Source organism: Dermacentor andersoni, chromosome 10 (assembly GCF_023375885.2).
Source record: "Dermacentor andersoni chromosome 10, qqDerAnde1_hic_scaffold, whole genome shotgun sequence".
NCBI classification, from domain to species: Eukaryota; Metazoa; Arthropoda; class Arachnida; order Ixodida; family Ixodidae; genus Dermacentor; species Dermacentor andersoni.
The window spans coordinates 109,382,978-109,402,140 of record NC_092823.1 but is presented as its reverse complement, the minus strand read 5'-3'; the positions used below and the strand labels follow the sequence as shown (position 1 = coordinate 109,402,140).

Genomic DNA, 19,163 nt, shown 5'->3' with positions numbered 1-19,163 from the left:
AAACAGGTGCGAAGCCCAAGGGGCTCGGCATAAGGCGTACGAGACTGGCCTGGATATATCTTAACTAGGTCACACGGTGCATGGCCACTTTCAAGACGAACCGGTGGGGCAGCGTATCCCGTGCCGTCGATAGCTCAGTTGGTAGAGCGGTGGACTGTAGAGGTTGCACCCAAAGCGGACATCCATAGGTCGCTGGTTCGAATCCGGCTCGACGGACTACTCTATTTTCCTTTTTGCTGTTTCGAGATTATATTGTTTTCCAAGTCGTTGTTGGCTTATTATAAAGATTTAATCAATTCCTCCTTTAGTTCGCGTTGGTTTTGCATTGCTGAAACAAAAATAACGCATCTGCACGGAGGAAGGAAAGCAAAGGAGACGCCGCCGGGGCCAGCACGGACGTGTTGGAGAAAGTGCGGCGGAAGCCACGTGCTCCTTTTCGCAATGGAGCACGGGGAATGGTATCCCAAACGTCAACGTTGACATGGCAACCGCGCTCTTGAAGCTCTCGCTGCTGCTCTAAGGCCCTAGAAAGTGAGATATGTTTTTCTTTTTCGGCCGGTGTCTTTCCCGTAGCACATTATGTTCACGAGAAAAGCTGACTTTGGAGCATGGTGCGTAAGCTTGAAAGTTGTGTGTTGAGTCTGTGCGTTTGTGTGTCAGCCGGCAAACGACACAATCAAGCAACGATGGCGCGGGTCTTCGTCGTCCTCTTCAACGTGCCACGGAAAACTGCAGGAGCGCGGCTGCTTCCCTAAACTGTTACAGAAGTTTCGCAGGACTTGTTTTGACGCGCGTGAGCAGCACGCACTTCCGGTGGCCCGCAGCAATGCAAGTTCGAAGTTCGCGACTATCTGCTCCGGCGAGCTGATTGGAGGCGCAAAGAGAGATGGCGCACCAACATGGCCGCATTTCCGGTTTCGAAAAACGTGACGTCAGGGCCTCTCCAATCTTGTTTCTTTTCTCCGTGCACAACTGCAATACTGCTCTGCATGGTGATTAGTAGTTAATCGTCAGGTTTCGCATGCAGAAACTGTACAGTGAGCTACAGGAAACGCCGTTACGGGGGCGGGGATCCGGATTATTTTTGTGCCCCGGGGTTAGTTTGCTAATGTCATAAATCTTTTGTTTTTCGTTCCGCTCCTTTCCGAATGTGACCCCCACAGCGGGTATCCAATCCGGGACGCCGTTCTCGGCAGTGCCGTGTTGAAGCCGACGGGTGACATGCCCGACGTCTGGGCTTTTTCCTGGAGTCGCCAAGGTGTACATGGGATAAGGCGTGTCTTATACTCTTGTAGTCAACAACAGAGCCTTAGAAGCATATTTTTGTTTGACGTCAACGTTGAAATACAAGCTTCCGTATTTTTTGTAAACGCATACACGTTTACTAAACATTGCGAGGAATTCCCCATAGAAACGCCCGAAAACTATCATACGTAGGTTTACCAATATGCCCACTGTAACTTCCTGACTGCGTTTGGTTTCCGCAACTCTGCAACAGCGGCGGTGACACCACGAGATGTGGCTGGAAAATTTGCATGCAGCTATCGACACAACGCGGTGTTATCGCCAGCGCATTCTTGAGTCCAATACTAACTGTGTTCCACCTTGTTTTGCAGCTGTGATGACGAATGATTCCCGAAAGTCAGCATCGTTGGAAGAAGAGCAGCACCCGCTCTTGCCGGCCACGACTGCTGCTTCGCGGCAAGCTGTAGGCATGCAGACCGACGTGAGTGTCAATAATTGTGGCCTCCAAGATTGTACCCTGGCAAAGGGCGCCGCTGAGGCCTCGAAGGCCACGCGATGATTCACATTGAATGCTATTCTGTAGCCTGGCGTGCCAGCCTGCACCTTTTAATATTCCGCCATGCTGTCGAATTCACCGTCTTGACTGCTTCGATGGGTCCCGACGACTCCTAGTGCATCACTTATCGGCTCAAAAGTGCCGCCATTGCGGAGAATGACACCATGCTGCAAGTGGACAGCGCCCATAAATCGCCTCTCTAGAGATGTATATTCGACCGTATTGTCGCAGTCAGCAATTTATCATCTCTGATTAGCTCACGGGGTGGCTGTGATTTCTATTGTTGGCTGAAAATGGCCACGTTACGGCATTTGACATCTGGGCACGGCAAATTTGAGTCCTTAAGAACAAAGAGGTGTGATGGTGACCACATGAACGTTAGCGCAGTATACTTGCGGAATCTCCATGCGAGTTCCTTGTTAAAATTGTAAATTGCGCCGTTTTCCTTTTTCTTTGTTTTTCTTTACTGATGCTTCCATTGGGGGGGCTACACAAAACTATACTATTTCACAATTCTATCCAATTTATAGCTGACTCCCAAACTGCGCATGCGCCATATTTTAGAGGGAAGCTGAACCTAACTTCGATGGAAGTATATAGAGTTGCTATGGTCTCGCTGAAAAGTGAACCTTGGTATCAAATATAAATGCAGTTATGCCGGCAACGAAAGTTAACACGATATTATATATATATATATATATATATATGCACAGAGGTGACACAGCATTTTGAACGAAAGTATACGAACACATTTAGTGTCTTCATTGGTTGTCATCGTGACGAAAGGGGTGCGCACACTGTTTTTGTACATCCACTTTCATTCGTGTTATGCATTCGTTATATAGATTCGTGTTTTCGTTTCGCGATATATTGAGGCAAAGCATTTGAGACCGAAATCGCCGCACCGGCTGGCAGTGGGCCAGTGCTGTCAGCGCCTTCGCAGAGGGAGGGGCAGTATCGGAAATGCTGGCATGATGAGCGGCAACGGAGCCAGCTGTGGAAGACTTCGTCGAACGCGGGAGCACTGGCACGAGCCATTGCTCATGAGGATAGTTCGTGCTCAAACAGATTTGTTGATGGACAGGAAGAATTCCCGAAGCCCAAGCCACAAACACTTTGCCGTAACACATTTGTGCTCACGTGGCTTCGGCGTGGCAGCTGATACGCCGTTTCAGTTATCGTTTTACTTATCGTTGTCCGCATCGTTGCGTTTATCCTTTACCCCGTTTCATCCGGACCGTAGAGGCTTCCGTCCAAACTTGGACTGAAGAATTAAGAAACGTGTCGTGTGATGGGGTTTATTTACATACCATAGCAACACAGTGGATGCGATAGACGTCGGAGCCGAGAGTTTTCAAATCATTCTCGTACCGCCGGTAGTCTAAGTAAACCCAATGACTAGTAAGCTAGCGTACATGCATGATTGCCCTTACACCATTCTAATGCAACGACCGAGGATGTGAATCGAATTTTCGGCCCAGTAGCAAAATGATGAAACCACTGAGCCACTAAGTCACTAATCCACCACATGTTTAAGATCAATGAGAGACGCTGATCACGATAAGACACCCTAATTTGTTTGCTGCATGTATTGGCACAGTTTGTGTATAATTTGCGTCTCTAACGTACACTGTATAATTTCATTTATCATAATTGGCATCTGGAGTGCATCACACCAGGCATTCCCCGCAGCGAACCACTCCAGAATTCGTTTAATAACCGTCCCGTCTATATTTTTTAATGAAGTTTATTCGTTCAAGGGGTCTCAGCATAAAGAACGGCATTAATAAGACACTAATTAGAGGCTACAGGCAGCTATGTTAACAAGCCTTTTGTTACTACATTCAAGAGTGGTTTTTGAGGAGGGCGCAAGGCCTAGATTGGCTGTACTGTGGGCCACACGGATATTTATCGTGTTGCAATGGTCGTAACCCCGTGCTGAAGGCATGCTGATACAAGAGGTCAAAACGACACGATATAATGACTAATTCGCCGAGCATGCGTCACCAGTGACATTTTGCAATTATTTGTACGCTTCTTTAATGTTCGAGCTCCGCAGTAAAAGCCGCGGAAGCGTTTTTGACGATTCGCCCCGAGTACGCGGCCAGAGCGACGTATTTAGGAAGAATGAAGCACTCTACGACAAACATGCGCCAGCCCGTGTCATTCGCGAATGCCACGAGCATTATCTTTTCGCGCTTTATTCGCAGGACCACATCCACGTAAACTCGGCGCACCGCGGGGTCCGAACGGAGCCCTGCGAGCCAAAGCCTCCAGGTACTTCCGTGCAAACGTCCATTTATAAAGAGCACGCATCTCATGTAAACTTTGAACGCATGCATTCACTCAGCTCTCACCATTACCATATGCATAATTGCTAATACATCACTGCATTACTAAATACGTAAGGTATGATATGTCTTTTTCTTTATGGGTAAGAGTTCCTAAGTAGATTGTTGTTGTTGTCGTGGCATCGTTGATTATTACTCAAGTATTATTGCGCAACAGAAAAGACGCGGACGTATGAGAAGGGCACTGTTGCGCAAATTATACTTCAGTAATGAATTACCGACTTGCCCGGAATGAGGCTGTGATTGTTTATGCCTGTCTTTGCAGATCATTTTGTGGTGCTGTCTTTACACTCGTGACATTTTTTTATGTTGCTTTTGTTTGCTTCCTATTATTGTGTTACGCACAGTATGTAAGTTCTCTAAGCTCTATAAGTTTCTCACCCAAGCACTCTGTGCACACACAATGTAAAATGGGGATTTCAGACAGCCACAACAGCAGACCTTCCTGATTGTGCAACGCCCGATCACCACGACAGCCGGTCGGTTGCCTCTTAGCTTTCCTCCATGCCCCCTCGACTCACGGTAGAAGCGGTGCGCATAGGAAGGAGGCTTGTTACCAGGTGCACCCGTCGGGGGTGTAGCTCAGATGGTAGAGCGCTCGCTCAGCATGCGAGAGGTACTGGGATCGATACCCAGCACCTCCACGTATTTTTTCCTTTTTTTCGAAGCCGTCTTTTTTTTTAAATAAGCTTTTAACGCTTGGGTTGTTCTTCAGACTATACGAAATTTTAAATGTCGGAGTTCTGTTTCTCAGAAAATGACGATTGGCGTTGAAAGACGCCATAGTATGATGCCCGATTATTTCCGATAACTGAGTTTTCTATGACCACGAGTGTTCTTGTATTTAACCCCAAACACAATGGGGCCGACTTGGCCAGGAATTCAAACCATGATCTTAGAGTATTCGGGCAAGTGCCGTGACAGTGTGGAAAAATAAAATAAAAATAAAGCTGCAGCTTTGTACTTCTAGGTCATTGGGGGACCACTGTCAGTTACAGACTGAAAACACGGTACGCTGTTCAAAAAAACTCTCTTTCTATACCGTATTTACCCGCGTATAACCCGCCCCTGCGTATAACCCGCACCCCTAACTTTGAACTCGGCGGAAAAAAAAAAAAAAAACTCGCGTATAACCCGCACGTTTACCTGAAAAAAAAAAAATGAGCGCTAGAAAGATGCAACTGAAAGATGCAACTCACACTCAGTGATCATTTCGTTTTCAGAACATTTATTCAAACGACCGCCACCACGTCACTGGTTATCCGATTCTTAATCGTCGCCGCTCTCACTACTGCCATCCGAGGCTTCATCGCCACTCTCAAAGACGTAGTCGTCCTCGGCACCATCCAAACTATTACTGATCGCACATTTTTTAAAGCTTTTGCGCACCAAATCGGCCGGTATCGCTTTCCACGCATCCACGATCCACTGGCACAGCAATGGAATATCAGGCCTTCGCACGCGTCCCGTCGGTGTGAGGGCGTAAATGCCGTCGGCCATCCACTGGGCATACAGCCGCTTCACGTGTGCCTTGAACGGCTTGTTCAGGCACACGTCGAGTGGCTGTAGCATGGACGTCATGCCGCCAGGTATTATGACGAGGTCGGTGCTGGTCTCGGCAAGGCGAGCCTTCACCGCATCAGTGCAGTGGCCTCTGAAGGAATCTAGTACGAGCATCGACCGGCGTGCCAGCAAGGCAACTGGTCTTCGCTCCCAGATTACTCGAAGCCAGTCACCGACTAGGCCACTGTTCATCCACGAATTTTCTTCCGCACGCACAACGATTCCTGGGGGCAGTGGAATGCTAGGTAGCGTCTTGCGAAGTGCGATCACATATCGTTGAAAGTTCAACAACTTTTCCTCGTAGGCTTCAGGAAGCCGCTGGCACATGGTTGTTTGCCGCCGCATAGAAAATCCATGTCTTCGCATGAAGCGCTGAAGCCATCCACGGCTTGCACGAAACTCACGTGGAATGTTCAATTCCCGGGCCAACTTCAGGGCTTCCATTTGCGCCATCTCAGTCGAAACAGCGTGGCCACGACTTCTCTGCTCCTCAATGAACTTCGCAAGCTGCGTCTCGAGGTGGGGGTACGCGCCAGTCTTCGGACCCCGAAACGCTCGCCTGTCCCGGTTCGTTGCTTCGAGACTCTCTTTTTTCTTCCTCCAGTCGCGAATGCACGACTCGTCGACGTCATGCTGTCTTGCAGCAGCTCTGTTGCCGATTTCTTCGGCAGCGGCTATAATCTTTAGCTTCTCTTTCGCTGTGAAACGCTGCCGTCGAGTCGCACTCATGATGCCAAAACAAAGCAGGCAAACAGTGCAAACTGGGGTAAGTACACTAAACAGCGCCTAACGCGAGGCTCAACAATGCTGGCCTTTCGTTGGCCCTTCATCGGCTTGACAAGCGTCGATGACGATGGGGATGGCGGACTACACGGGGAGGCCGCCGCACATTGCGGTGAAGCCGACCCCCCCCCCCCCCCTCCCAAGGAAAAAATTCGCAGATAACCCGCACCCCCACTTTCTAACCGCGTTTTTTCACATTTTGGTGCGGGTTATACGCGAATAAATACGGTATATATTTTCTCTGCAGCTGTGTGGAAACTACTCCCTGACGACTTCCCATCTCCTCCCTCCCGCTTCGCTCCTCTCAGCAACCTCACCGGGCCGCTGTCTCTGTCCTTTTTCATTTCCTGCCACCTCGCCTCTCCCCGATCTCTTCACCTCATCTTCCAAATCCGTCCTCCCCGCAACGAGGTCTGGAAATGACACATGAATGCGCGCATTTTTTTCTTCAGTCCCTTTGTTTACAGCAGACCGCTGCCGACAACGACCGCACGCGTCGCTAACCTATACTAACCCGTTAAATCTAACCTGCCGAGGACGACAAGGCTGCCTCTGACAAGGATTGCCCCTCATTTCAAAACATAGGCCAGCCTTTCTGGGGCACTTTATCCCTGTTTATGTTACTTTTATACCACGGTGAAGTAGAGCTATAACATTACATTAAAGGGATATCCAGCGCTAGATTGTTTGCGTGCGTCGAAGCTGTGTCTGTTCAGACAGTACGGCGATGATGGCGAGTATAAAGGGTTGCCTAAATGTTGTCGCTCGGGCCTTGAATGGTCTTGTGGATTCGTATCTTATTTTTCACCGAGTATTAATTGTATAGCAAGGAATTGGGCTTGTTTAGCGCACGATTTGTGCCAATTATGATTTTCAGGTCGATAGAAATAAAAGTAGTTGTGAATATAAAAACATTTACGTAGAGTAAGTGTTACATGACATTGTCTGTGTGAAGCGACATGCATAGTCAAAGCTTTCTTAATAGTTTATTCACCGGAACTTGCATAAAGAAAATACTTTTTTTGCGAACTGAAACCACGCAAGTGATATACGGAAGCATAGCGATATCGGGGCGCCATTGAACAGCACAGAACTAAAAGCGAACGGAACGTCTTTTTTCAAGAAATCCCCCCCGAAAGTGAAAGTCCTTTGGTAAATACTGCAGTGAAGTCAACTTGACGTCGATTCGTCTACATTCCGTTGCTGGACACCGGGGAGAGGGAAGAGAGAAGAGGTGGCATTCGACCAGTACACGTGTTCATAACCAATAGAGAATTCAAATACATGATGTATAAAAAGTCAGGTGAGGCCCGGATGACAAGCCAACTTCAATTTCGCAGAAAAATACATGTACAGCATGGAACACTCTTAAACGGGTAGGTAGAGATAGCACTACACAATGAAATTAGAAATATAGAAAGAATAGGCGGCCAACTCCAATCACGCCTACTCAATTACATGTAAAGCGCAATAAGCGTTCTTATCACTCAACCCCTTGACCGATATGAATGAAATGTTGTTCAGCTAAGAGGAAAAGTTATATTCTAGGGACTGTAGGAATCAGAATATTGAAGTAGGGACCGCAGAAAGCAGAATGTCCTTTCGCACGCACTTAGATAGGATGCCCCGATCTGATGCTTTAGCTCGGGACCAACTCCGACGCGGCCTATTTAAAGCATGTAAAACGCAAGAACGTTTTTCTGAGATAACCCCTGGACCCATTTTAATGAAATTTGTTGCATTTGAGAGAGAATGTAAATTCTAGGGACTTTTCGAAGCGGAATTTCGATTTACGTCCTGAATTTTGTTAAAACGATTTTCAAGAATTCGGAAGTTTGAAAACAGTAGCAGCAGGAAGTTTGCAAATTTATAGCGCTGGATCAATAACACATATCGCGGTTGTGTAAACGGCACCCATTAGATCATTGAAAGACAAATTTGATATGTCAATTTATATTTTACGTCAATTTGTTACGTGGTTTCCTAGGGTTCTGCAAAAGCGGTATTTTCATAGTGCTAAATTTATTGAGATTCATGTGTAACATAACAATTTTGTCCGCTTTAGAGGTACTATTAACTGCGGCTCACAGAATTGTATTATCATTTTTCGTTGCTGAGTTACAGAGTTGTAAACATAATAGTTTCGTTTTTTGAAAATTTTAGAGTTTTGCCAATTTTTAATAAACATTTGACAACAAAAATCGAAAATTCGAAACCAACGGTCACTGGATTTTAAGTTTTACTTTTAAATGCTACAAACCTCGTCAAATTTGGTGCAGTGGTTCCCGAGACAAACGAATTCTCCTTTTACATCTATTTAGATAAGAGCACCCTAGCTAAAGCTTCCTCCTAAGGCTTCCACTGCCTGCCTCGTTCCTGCGCTTTTACTACGAACGAAATTGCGTTTCGGGGTCCGTGCGGATGCCCTGTCGGATCCCGTGCCAGTATGTCTTTTTGTTCACTGCTGTACAAACATTCTCTTTGAGTTGGAGAGCCGCTCATACCCAACGGCATTTTTAGGGGCTCTCGCCGTCTGTATAATTAATTGTGGGAAACTATGTAACACAGACGGTCCAGAGGCAACGCCCATAGAATTACCGGACAAATTCCGCCGTTAGTAACGCGAAGGTAGGCGACCGCGTCGATTTAACCGAAACGAGAACTGCCCTACGCTGCCTCTATACGCTGTACACACACAAATGAAGGCTCATTAGAATGCGAGGCGAGGTTGTCGGGAAAATCCGGTTGCCGGCGGCTTCTTCGGTCGCCGTCGTACGACCCAGATTCGCGTAGAATATCCCATGGGTAAAACGGTGTTGCGTTCCAACCGTTGTTCATCGGGGGTGTAGCTCAGATGGTAGAGCGCTCGCTTAGCATGCGAGAGGTACTGGGATCGATACCCAGCACCTCCACTGGCTATTTTTTTTTTTTAGTAGACATATTTTTTTCAAGATATTGTTGTACAGGAACGATTGTTGATGTAAAGATGAGAGTAACGCGACACTGTAGACCATCCTTACCAACTCTCCGGATGTTTTTCGTAAAGCTTGCGAATTAGCGCTCGTTCTATGATTTTTCGAATTTTGCATCGAGGTTGACCAATGATGTTCTCGCAAAAGTTTAAGAGTTACTTAAAACTGGAGCAGGGCAAAACTGCAAAAATAGATAGAGCAAAGAAATTTCGATGCAACTCTGGCCACCCTCTTGTTGTAGCGCAAGATATCTTATGCTAAATGAGCACTTGCTTCGAAAAAATGTGTCAACACAGATACTTAAAGCAACTGAAATTAGACAGAAACAAACCCACTGAAAAAGCTTCACCATGCAGCCTGTCGTTCTTTGCGGTTTTAACTGTTTGTGCGTACCATATGAAGTCAAATGATCGTTAACAAAGTGCGTTTGTATCCCACAAGAGGCGTGCGCTTGACGCAAGTATTTTTTTAAACGCCTGCCCCAAACATTAGGTACCCAACAAAGAAAAAAAGTCTTGCTGAGCTACGGTGGAAGACGTAAAAGGAAATGTGATGTAGTTCAGAAAACCTGGGGTAACCTACACAGTGTAGGCAAGATAACCTCGCAGTTACCGCATCTCGCAGTTTCTCTCTTCATGCAGGAAGGTGTCCAGTCCAGCCCCATTTCATAACTTTCCCATATTGAACGTCTCAAAACACCAACGTTTCAAATCCCTCTCAAAACAAGTCGGTTCCACTGCAACGGAACAGTGGTGCCATCTGTTAGGGGCTACGGTGAACACAGTGTTTCCGCCGTAACTGCGACAATGCAGTGATAGACAGGACAGCCTTTTCGTTGCAGCGGCGTCGAAAATTTTTTAATGGCGCCGCCTGAGACGACACCCGCTTCTGACTTATTGTGCACAAGACTGGTAAGCGGCGTCCGAAAGCTTTGCATTATACTGGACATCATGCACAATGTTGCCAAATCTGAGCGGAGATCAGACAGCGGTTTAGGAAAAAGAGGGATGTGTACCTGGCGCTGCTATCTGTGCGACGCCCAACATAGTAGCAATAAATGTACAATTGAACAATGAATAAATAGAGATAAAGTTGCACTGTAGAAACTCACGCGAATAGTTAACGGCTAGGGACAGCGCAATAAATTATTAGTTGTGCCAATCAAGAGTTGCAAGCGACTCCATTACTGCGATGCTTTTGAACTGAATGAGTCATCAGCAACTCTCTTCGAGAGTAAGGGATGACTGCGGTGGATAAGAGAGGAGTCGGTGTTTGGGGCGTTCGTTACGACGTGTTTTATGTAAAAGGGCTAGGCGAGACACTTTCTTATGTGAAGGAAGGAAGGAGCTGTCAAAAGATAACTTCCTTGTGGAGTCTCCGGATGTACAAAAATAGGGCGATACACTTAGTGCGCCTGTTTCGGTGACCACTTCATTCGGTAAAGCATTCGGGTCCTACAAATAAATAAATAAATAAATAAATAAATAAATAAATAAATAAATAAATACACAGCAGCGCGTCGTGGCTTCCTCGAAGGCCAAGGATGCAGCACCGTGTGACCAAGAGACCATGTTCAAGGAGCTCCTCGCCAGGACTGCGTGGAACGGCAGGCGGCTCGACCGACTCAAGAACACGCCGCAGCCGATGCACTTCGGAGGGTTCATGCCCCAAATGCGCGTTTGCGAGGCCTACAGTCGGATTCGACTTAAGTCTGCGGTGAAGCTCCGCCCACGCCCTCATAACTGCCAGTCACTGTTCCTCCACGAGGTTGCAAATAGTTCGTACTTCAACTTTCACTGTCATCTAAATAAGGCGGTAACCACAAGAATGAAATTATTAACACGTAATTTTATACTTTTCACTTGTCTATTATGGTGGAACGGTGAAAGCCTAATTCTTTATTGAACTGAAATAAAACGCTTGCGTCGCTGCAAGTGTTTACTTTCAAGCTCTATTTGTGTTGGCATTGAAGTTTCGTGAGTAAAACGGACTCAGTAGTGAAATGAACTGTACCCTGTACTTTTGAAGAGGTTGAAGAGTGAAATGTTCAGACTCCATACACTTTGTCCATGTATTTTGCACGCCTTATCGCATTCTTCGATGAAAAGACTCTTCAACAACAGCAGGCGCTCCGGAGGAATCGAGTACGACGCCACTATGTAAACGTCGCATGACGGCGACTTCGTTTGATTCTGTTATTGGCAAGCGGAGTAACACAACCCCGCGCGGTCCGTGTGCCTTGGATAGCAACTGCTGTTCTTTTAAGTTGTATTATACTATAACACGTAGCAAGCGGACGTTGCAAGAAATTGCACGTGGGGTAGGAAATGGCTACATTGCGTGTGCACGTCGTTTACTGTGTCGTTCTCTTGTGTATGCTCTACATGGAACGCAAGATCAACACAAAATTGCATGTTGGCTTTGAGTCTTATCACTGAAATGTATGATACCATCGCAGGTAATTTTGGTGCGCCGTCAATCACGCTAGAAGATTAGGTTTAGCCCGTTCTTTACTTGAACATTCAATAGCGTGCCTAAGCTCCGCAAGGTAATTGCTAATGACCTTCCGGATTTGGATTTTTTGTTTTGCGTGAGTATTCAGTGCAGGACACGCAGAGGATACCGTTCTGAAGGAAAGAGGTGAAAGTACGTGAGATAATATACGTAGATGTCCTCTGCAGAAATTCCACCACCTTGCTTTTAAACACATTCATATTCTGCAATGACAAGCTTTGTGGAAGCTAATAGCGTGCCGTCTGAAAACCAATTTGAATTTTTCAACAGCAAAGGACACAATGTTTCAGAAGAATTTACTGACTACGTAAAGAATTGCAACTGACCGCAACCAGAGCGCCTGGATACCTTCAAAGATTTAAACTCAATAGACCCACAATTTTCTCAATGACGAATTATACCACTGCGAGTTCCGTGGACCTTTTCTCTTGCCAGGTGGTCAACCCAGTATTTATTAAAATTATGGCCCATGTTAGGTGAAACACCCTGTGTAGCTAGCTGCCTGCACGATATCCTTACAGAAGTAACACTGACTTGCTTTGAAACAACATAAAAGGCATTGAAACAACAAACGGTATCTAATATCCTCACAGCAACAAATAATCACATTCAAGCACATAATTTCTACAATAAAGGTTTGCTTTCTATGCACACTTCCTGACTCACGGTTTGGTCCATCTGCTCCGTCTGCATCTCGCTAAAGAAAAGAAAAAAAAAAAAACGCGCCGATCTTAAAGATAGTGAAACTAAACCAGGATGATCCTGGAGATAGTGTAATCAAAGAGGGCCGACCCTGAGACTGCGTAGTACGCATTCACGTGGATCGCGTTGTGGCAGCAGCCACGTTTTGGGCATTTTCTGTCCAGGCAAGCTTTTATCCACTATGCTGAAGTATTTGTTGGAGAGTATTAACAGTTCTGCAGCATTTAAATACCTGCTTTACGAACGGTTCGTTTCAAAACATTAGTTCGAGTGTGTTCGTTGTATCTGCATAACTTTCTTGTGTGTTATTATACATTGCAGGTCTCATGAAGCTGAACGCTGTGGGCGGCAGCCATGGCACGATGCAGAAGTCACCACTCGCCGCTCGTAAACCATCCGATGAATTCTCACCTTGGCGCTCCCAAAACCGATCGGCGCAGCGCGAAACTCGAAAAATAGGATCCCTAACCCCAGTCACGTCGCCACCGGCCAAAACACCGGCGAACCTATGCGGGAGGCGAAACCATCGAAGCGCCCAGCGCGAATTCAAGAATGGTTCCCGTTACAAAGCGCCAGCGTGGAACTCGTCACCGGAGGACTACCGCAGAGCCTCGCAGAGCCCACGGATCCGCGACGACGTACCACGTGACGTCCGCGGGATCTACGAAGCCGCCGACAGTCAGGCTTCCGACGGGTCGGTCCCGCTTTACGGCAGGTCTGTTCATGCGAGTCCCCGGCGCTCTGCCTGGCCATCGCCGCCGCTTGGCCGGGAAGACAAGCAGGACCGACTCAGTTCCCCCGTCTCGCCGGCACCCCACCAGGCGGTGCGCGAGTGCAGACAGTCTGAAGGAGAATTTGTGAACCAAGTGACGCACTGCGAGGGACTTTTCATTCCGCCCCACGGCGCCTATTCATCACAGGGTACTCGAAACAGGCCCGGAGCCACTAATATGTTCAGGCGTTTCGACTCAACCATCGTCTGGGCCACGGACGAGTACTCCAAGCACAAGCAGCAGGGCCCCGGTAGGCGTTTCGACTCAACCATTGCCTGGGTCACGGACGAGTACTCTAAGCACAAGCAGCAGGGCCCCGGCAGGCGTTTCGACTCAACCATGGCCTGGGTCACGGACGAGTACTCCAAGCACAAGCAGCAGGGCCCCGGTAGGCGTTTCGACTCAACCATGGCCTGGGTCACGGACGAGTACTCCAAGCACAAGCAGCAGGACCCCGGTAGGCGTTTCGACTCAACCATTGCCTGGTTCACGGACGAGTACTCCAAGCACAAGCAGCAGGGCCCCGGCAGGCGTTTCGACTCAATCATGGCCTGGGTCACGGACGAGTACTCCAAGCACAAGCAGCAGGGCCCCGGTAGGCGTTTCGACTCAACCATGGCCTGGGTCATGGACGAGTACTCCAAGCACAAGCAGCAAGCCCCGGTAGGCGTTTCGACTCAACCATGGCCTGGGTCATGGACGAGTACTCCAAGCACAAGCAGCAAGCCCCGGTAGGCGTTTCGACTCAACCATTGCCTGGGTCACGGACGAGTACTCCAAGCACAAGCAGCAGGGCCCCGGTAGGCGTTTCAACTCAACCATCGTCTGGGTCACGGACGAGTACTCCAAGCACAAGCAGCACGGCCCCGGTAGGCGTTTCAACTCAACCATCGTCTGGGTCACGGACGAGTACTCCAAGCACAAGCAGCACGGCCCCGGTAGGCGTTTCGACTCAACCATTGCCTGGGTCACGGACGAGTACTCCAAGCACAAGCAGCAGGGCTCCGGTTATTACGGCTCACCGAACGCTTGACATATAGGATAGGATAGGGACAACATTAATAATGTGCCGGCAAACGACTGTTTAACGCGTCGTGACGCTGGCCAAGCGTCACACATATAACGAACGCATACCTTACTGTAATCAGCAACATTGTCCTTTTCTCTTTTGGTGTTCTCCATCAATATGATTGTGTACTTGGAAAAATTGAATTTGATGTGGTAAGGAAACTATCTCTTCAGCCATGCAAAAAGCCCCCGAACTTTCTTAGACGGGAGACGCATTGCTGCAAACGTGTACTCGTATTTTTGATTGTGGTGTATGCGGAATATTTTCGTGGAGAATCAAATCTCCGGGAGAAGGACAGTTGAAATGCACCATCGAATATTCTTTTGTGGATCGTTTTTAATACAATAGGCGTTTTTTCAGCAGGTGCCAAGGAAACCTTTGCACCTGCCAAGGTTTCAAATACAGATGTTTCCGTCAGACAAGGCACTTCCGAACCAGGGATGTGTTGATGGAAAACGGAAACCATGCGTTGAACAAGAGCGACCAGTTCCGAATGTTCCTGTAACTGCGGCAGTCATGATCGCCGCTTATATCATGGCTAGACATAAAGATGTTCTTGCATGCCGACCGAAGGCAGTATATGCAGAGCATTAGTTACTGATCATTCGGATAAATAGGAATGCGAAGCAAATGCTTAGTTATTACCATCTGATTTGTTGAGCCTTCAACAAGCCTTGTGTGATAATAGCTTGATTCCTAGTATACCTACAAACGATGCTAGCGACTTCAACGGGTAATTATTGTAAGCTTGGCAGGGGTTAGATATTGATTTGGAACAGCAAACTTCAGTAGTAGCAAAAACTGTACATAGACTGACCCAGAACAGTGAGAATACACAGCCCGAGCCGAGTTACTTCCTCGGTTGTGCATTGTCAACTATTCTATAGTATATGTCTGAAAATTTGTGTTCCGAGAATTGGCATTTCTCTTTTGAAAGAGACTGATGACAGGGCTGTAATTGTGCTCGAAAGTCTCCGTCATCCGATGAAATTTCAATACAGTGCAACTCAGTATTCCCGCGAAAGCTGGTTGTTTCTTTGCTTTCCTTCGTTCGCCCTCGTTTCACGCCAGGAGCGGCGCGCACTTGCAGGAGTCTTGTTACGAAAGTTGCACTCTTCCGGTGTGCAGCTCGAGCGCTCTCTTAAGAGGCGAGATGTACTGGGTTCGATACCTGACCAGCGCTTACACTTCCTGCTTTCTGTATGTTTATTGCGATATTAATTATATGTACACTCCTGGCGCATTTCCGCCGTCACTGTCGCCGCCGCCAATCCAACGAACGTGGTTCAATCTCGCGTGTGCGAGCAAGGAACGCCGCCCAGATGCGTGCCCACTCCTGTGGCGTGCGAGGCCAACACACTAAAGAATTTGAAGTTCCGTGCAGCGTGCTACGAAGCTACGAGCGGCGCACCCGTGTTGAAGATGAGGCGCGGAAGACCGAGTGGGCGACGACGGCGATAACAATTCGGTTAGGTTCGTGTAACCCTGCCGCTCCTTTGATAGCTTCGGGGTTAGAAAAGTCCTGGCATGCTGCTACACGCTTCCGAGCGCACTCATTTCGGGACGTGAACCATGCATGTAATCTATACGACCGGCCGCGCTACCTTCTGGACCCATTCAGGCGATGGGAATACAGGCCGGGCATTTCTTTCGGGTTGGCCTTGACCTTCTGGGTCTTTTTCCTAATCAGCGTCCGGAAGCAAGTGGGCCGCTACCACTACAGATTATGCTCACAGATACGCGAGAACTTGAGCGCTTCCCACAAGCTCTATACGGATATTACCGATTTTCTCCTGCACAATGTCATTTTACACCATGGGGCCTGGCGCCACCTGCTCACGGAACGCGGCCGCACTTTTATGTCCAGAGTCATGAATGACATCTTCCGCTCCTTCTGAATGCAGCACAAGTTGACCACTTCCTGTCATGCTGAGAGAAGCGGTATCACAGAGCGCATAAATCTCACCCCCACGAATATGCTCTCTCTATATATGTTTCATAACACAAAGTGACTGGCACCTTGTGCTACCCTACGTGACGTTTTTTCACAATTCATCCTGCGATGACACTGCAAGATATTCGCCCTTCTACATGCTTTTCGGTCATGAACCCCTCTTACCACGCGACACCATTCGTCCTGCTGCTAGAGCACCGCCCAGCGAGTACGCATGCAATGCCATCGCTTGTGCCGACAATGTCAGGCAGATCGCCTGATCGCCTGCTCTCCAAAGCCAACCAGAAGCCCCGGTATGACAGCCGGGGCTCGTCGCACCACAAATTATGGCGGAACACTCTGCATACATGGCGTATCGTAAAGTCATGCATAGACAAATCGATGTTAATGAATCGGTCATTCTTGTGACGCTGCTCACGTGATACTCCTTCAGCCGTTCAACAAGCTAACATTGCGGATATTTTGGACCGCGGCTACGTATTCGCGAAATCGCAGTTGCATTGCTCGGGCTTGTGCACGCTACCGTTCATTCTAAATCGCTATATTGCTGCGAAGGAAAAAAAAAACATTTTATTTAAATAGTCTGCAGCTGTGCATCACATTTTCAATATCGACGAAGGCGCAAAACTGCGTTTTGAAAAGCTTTCTTTTCCCCATAGAAACTTCAAAACACGAGACCTCTCGACAGCCAATTGTAGAGCCAACATGGTGTGTAATGGCGGTCGCGCAGCTACCATGCGTGTTGAGACTAGAGTAAGTTTCGGCTGGTGGAAAGGACTAAATGATGTCTAGATGGACGCGTTGGAAGCATCCTGAATGTTGCGAGAATGATTCGAGTGGCGAAATGACATGTCCGGTTTTTCTGGCACGTTGTCACTGAATGCAGGTGTTCGCCCAGGTGGGACAGTAGCGCTGTATGGAAGGTAAGCCACGAAGCGTGCTAGGAGGCGCGGATATCCACATGGTTGAGGTCGTGCACCTAGTTAAAGAGAACACAAGGGTGCGATTAGGGCAATTAGGGGTTTTCCGTTGTGTATGTAGCAGTAGGCATTGGTTCGTGAACCAGACAGGAGAATTTGCTAGAGCTCGAGCGAAGAACCACCCTTGTGTAGTTGATGGAGTTCGGTAACATCGTAAGTCACGCGCGAAGTGTCGATGGCAGGGACACCGGAGACTGTGTCAGCAACCACACTATCTCTCGCGCTCACATGATAAATGTTAGTCGTTAGCAGTGTAATGAAGTGTAATTTGCACTGTTGGACTGGCGGAGTTCATCGTGGTGCTGGGAGAAGGCGCAGGGGAGAGGTTTGTGGTCGGTATGCATTATGCAGCGCTGTGCTTCCAGGCTATCGCCAAAATACTGAACGGCCTCATAAACTGCGAAAAACTATCTGTAGCAAGCAAGCTGGTCAGTTCGTTTGCACAGGTGCCGTAGCTGTGTCCTTGGAGCTGACGGTGGAGATGTGTGTTTTCTGGGTGGAGAGCTTCTTGAAGAAAAAATGGTAAGGGTATCCATGAGTTGTATCCATGTTAGAGTTCAGGCTCGGCTGCCCTGAAAAACACAGAGTCAAAATGCGGGTCTTGCAATGAGCTGCTCACTCTAGCCGGTCTGTTTTGTGCATTAGCGGTTTTTAGAAAACTCGGCTTCAAGCTGGTTTCTAGACGCGTATGTTATGTACGGTGGCATGGAAAGTGTAAAATCACACAGCTGTTACCGGAGCTGTTACTTCAAAAACACATTAAATTTATTATTGAATTAGTGCTGTCAGTGTGCGTATACAGTATATTTTTCAGGCGTGTTGCAATAAATAAAATTTTTAATTGAATAGAATATTCGACGTAAACGACCTCCGCAAATCGAACCGAATACCGAATATTTTTTTTCTAAGCAAAGGGAGATACAATACTTTCGCGTAGCCCGTTTGTTGATAAAATGAGGCTTATTTATGTGATTTGACTGCATTAAGTAATATCACTGGAAAATGGACGTCAGAACCACTAATGAGGTTGTAATTGAGTAAAAACGGCATTGAATTATTCGCAGCTCCACAAGAATAAATTACGGGAACAACATTTCACAAGATGCGCTTACCATGTTGTACATAGTATTTGCCAGAAATGCTCTGTTTTTCTAAGCTGGACCTGCTAGAAACGCGGAGACAAAAAAATCGATTGAAATTATTGTTCCAAATACTCCAAGGCCAAACAAATATTAGGACGGAAACATGCATACTGGCACCTGGCAAACGGCGCTCCAGAACCAACCATAATTGATTTATCCAACCCTATACCGCTCACACTGATACGTTCAGGTATTCCTTCTTCCCCAACGTACTTGTAATGTGGAACAAGTTACCGATGTATGTAGTGGAACATACTGATCTGTCTCAATTCAAACAAACTCTGGATGACTATCTGTGCGAGTGCGCCGCTTGATTCCGGTGTATTCTGTGTTTGTGATTATTCCACGTGTTCCTTTCTTTTATATTTCATAACCCTCTCTGTAAGGACCCTCGGAAGAGGGCTGACAGTATTGATAAATAAATAAATAAATAAATAAATAAATAAATAATTGAATAAATAAGTAAATAAATAAATAAATATCAGAAATAGATATACTACGACGCTACTGGCTGTGACGGAATGCAAGTATGCTAAGACTCGTCAAATGATGCATCGAA

The 19,163-nt window shown here is 47.3% G+C and overlaps 1 protein-coding gene and 3 non-coding genes across 4 annotated transcripts; all 4 read left to right on the top strand.

Moving 5' to 3' along the window:
* Positions 1-80: 80 nt before the first annotated feature.
* LOC140212777 (uncharacterized) lies at positions 81-14,671 on the top strand. The gene is made up of 3 exons (XM_072284825.1): positions 81-1,726; positions 4,012-4,078; positions 13,008-14,671. Exons 1-3 carry the CDS (start codon positions 1,517-1,519, stop codon positions 14,192-14,194), a joined length of 1,464 nt encoding a protein of 487 aa, XP_072140926.1. The 5' UTR covers positions 81-1,516; the 3' UTR covers positions 14,195-14,671.
* TRNAY-GUA (transfer RNA tyrosine (anticodon GUA)) lies at positions 124-216 on the top strand. The gene is made up of 2 exons: positions 124-160; positions 181-216. It is a non-coding gene; the product is annotated as a tRNA-Tyr (tRNA).
* On the top strand, positions 4,724-4,796 carry TRNAA-AGC (transfer RNA alanine (anticodon AGC)). Its single transcript has one exon. It is a non-coding gene; the product is annotated as a tRNA-Ala (tRNA).
* On the top strand, positions 9,338-9,410 carry TRNAA-AGC (transfer RNA alanine (anticodon AGC)). The gene has a single exon. It is a non-coding gene; the product is annotated as a tRNA-Ala (tRNA).
* Positions 14,672-19,163: the final 4,492 nt, after the last annotated feature.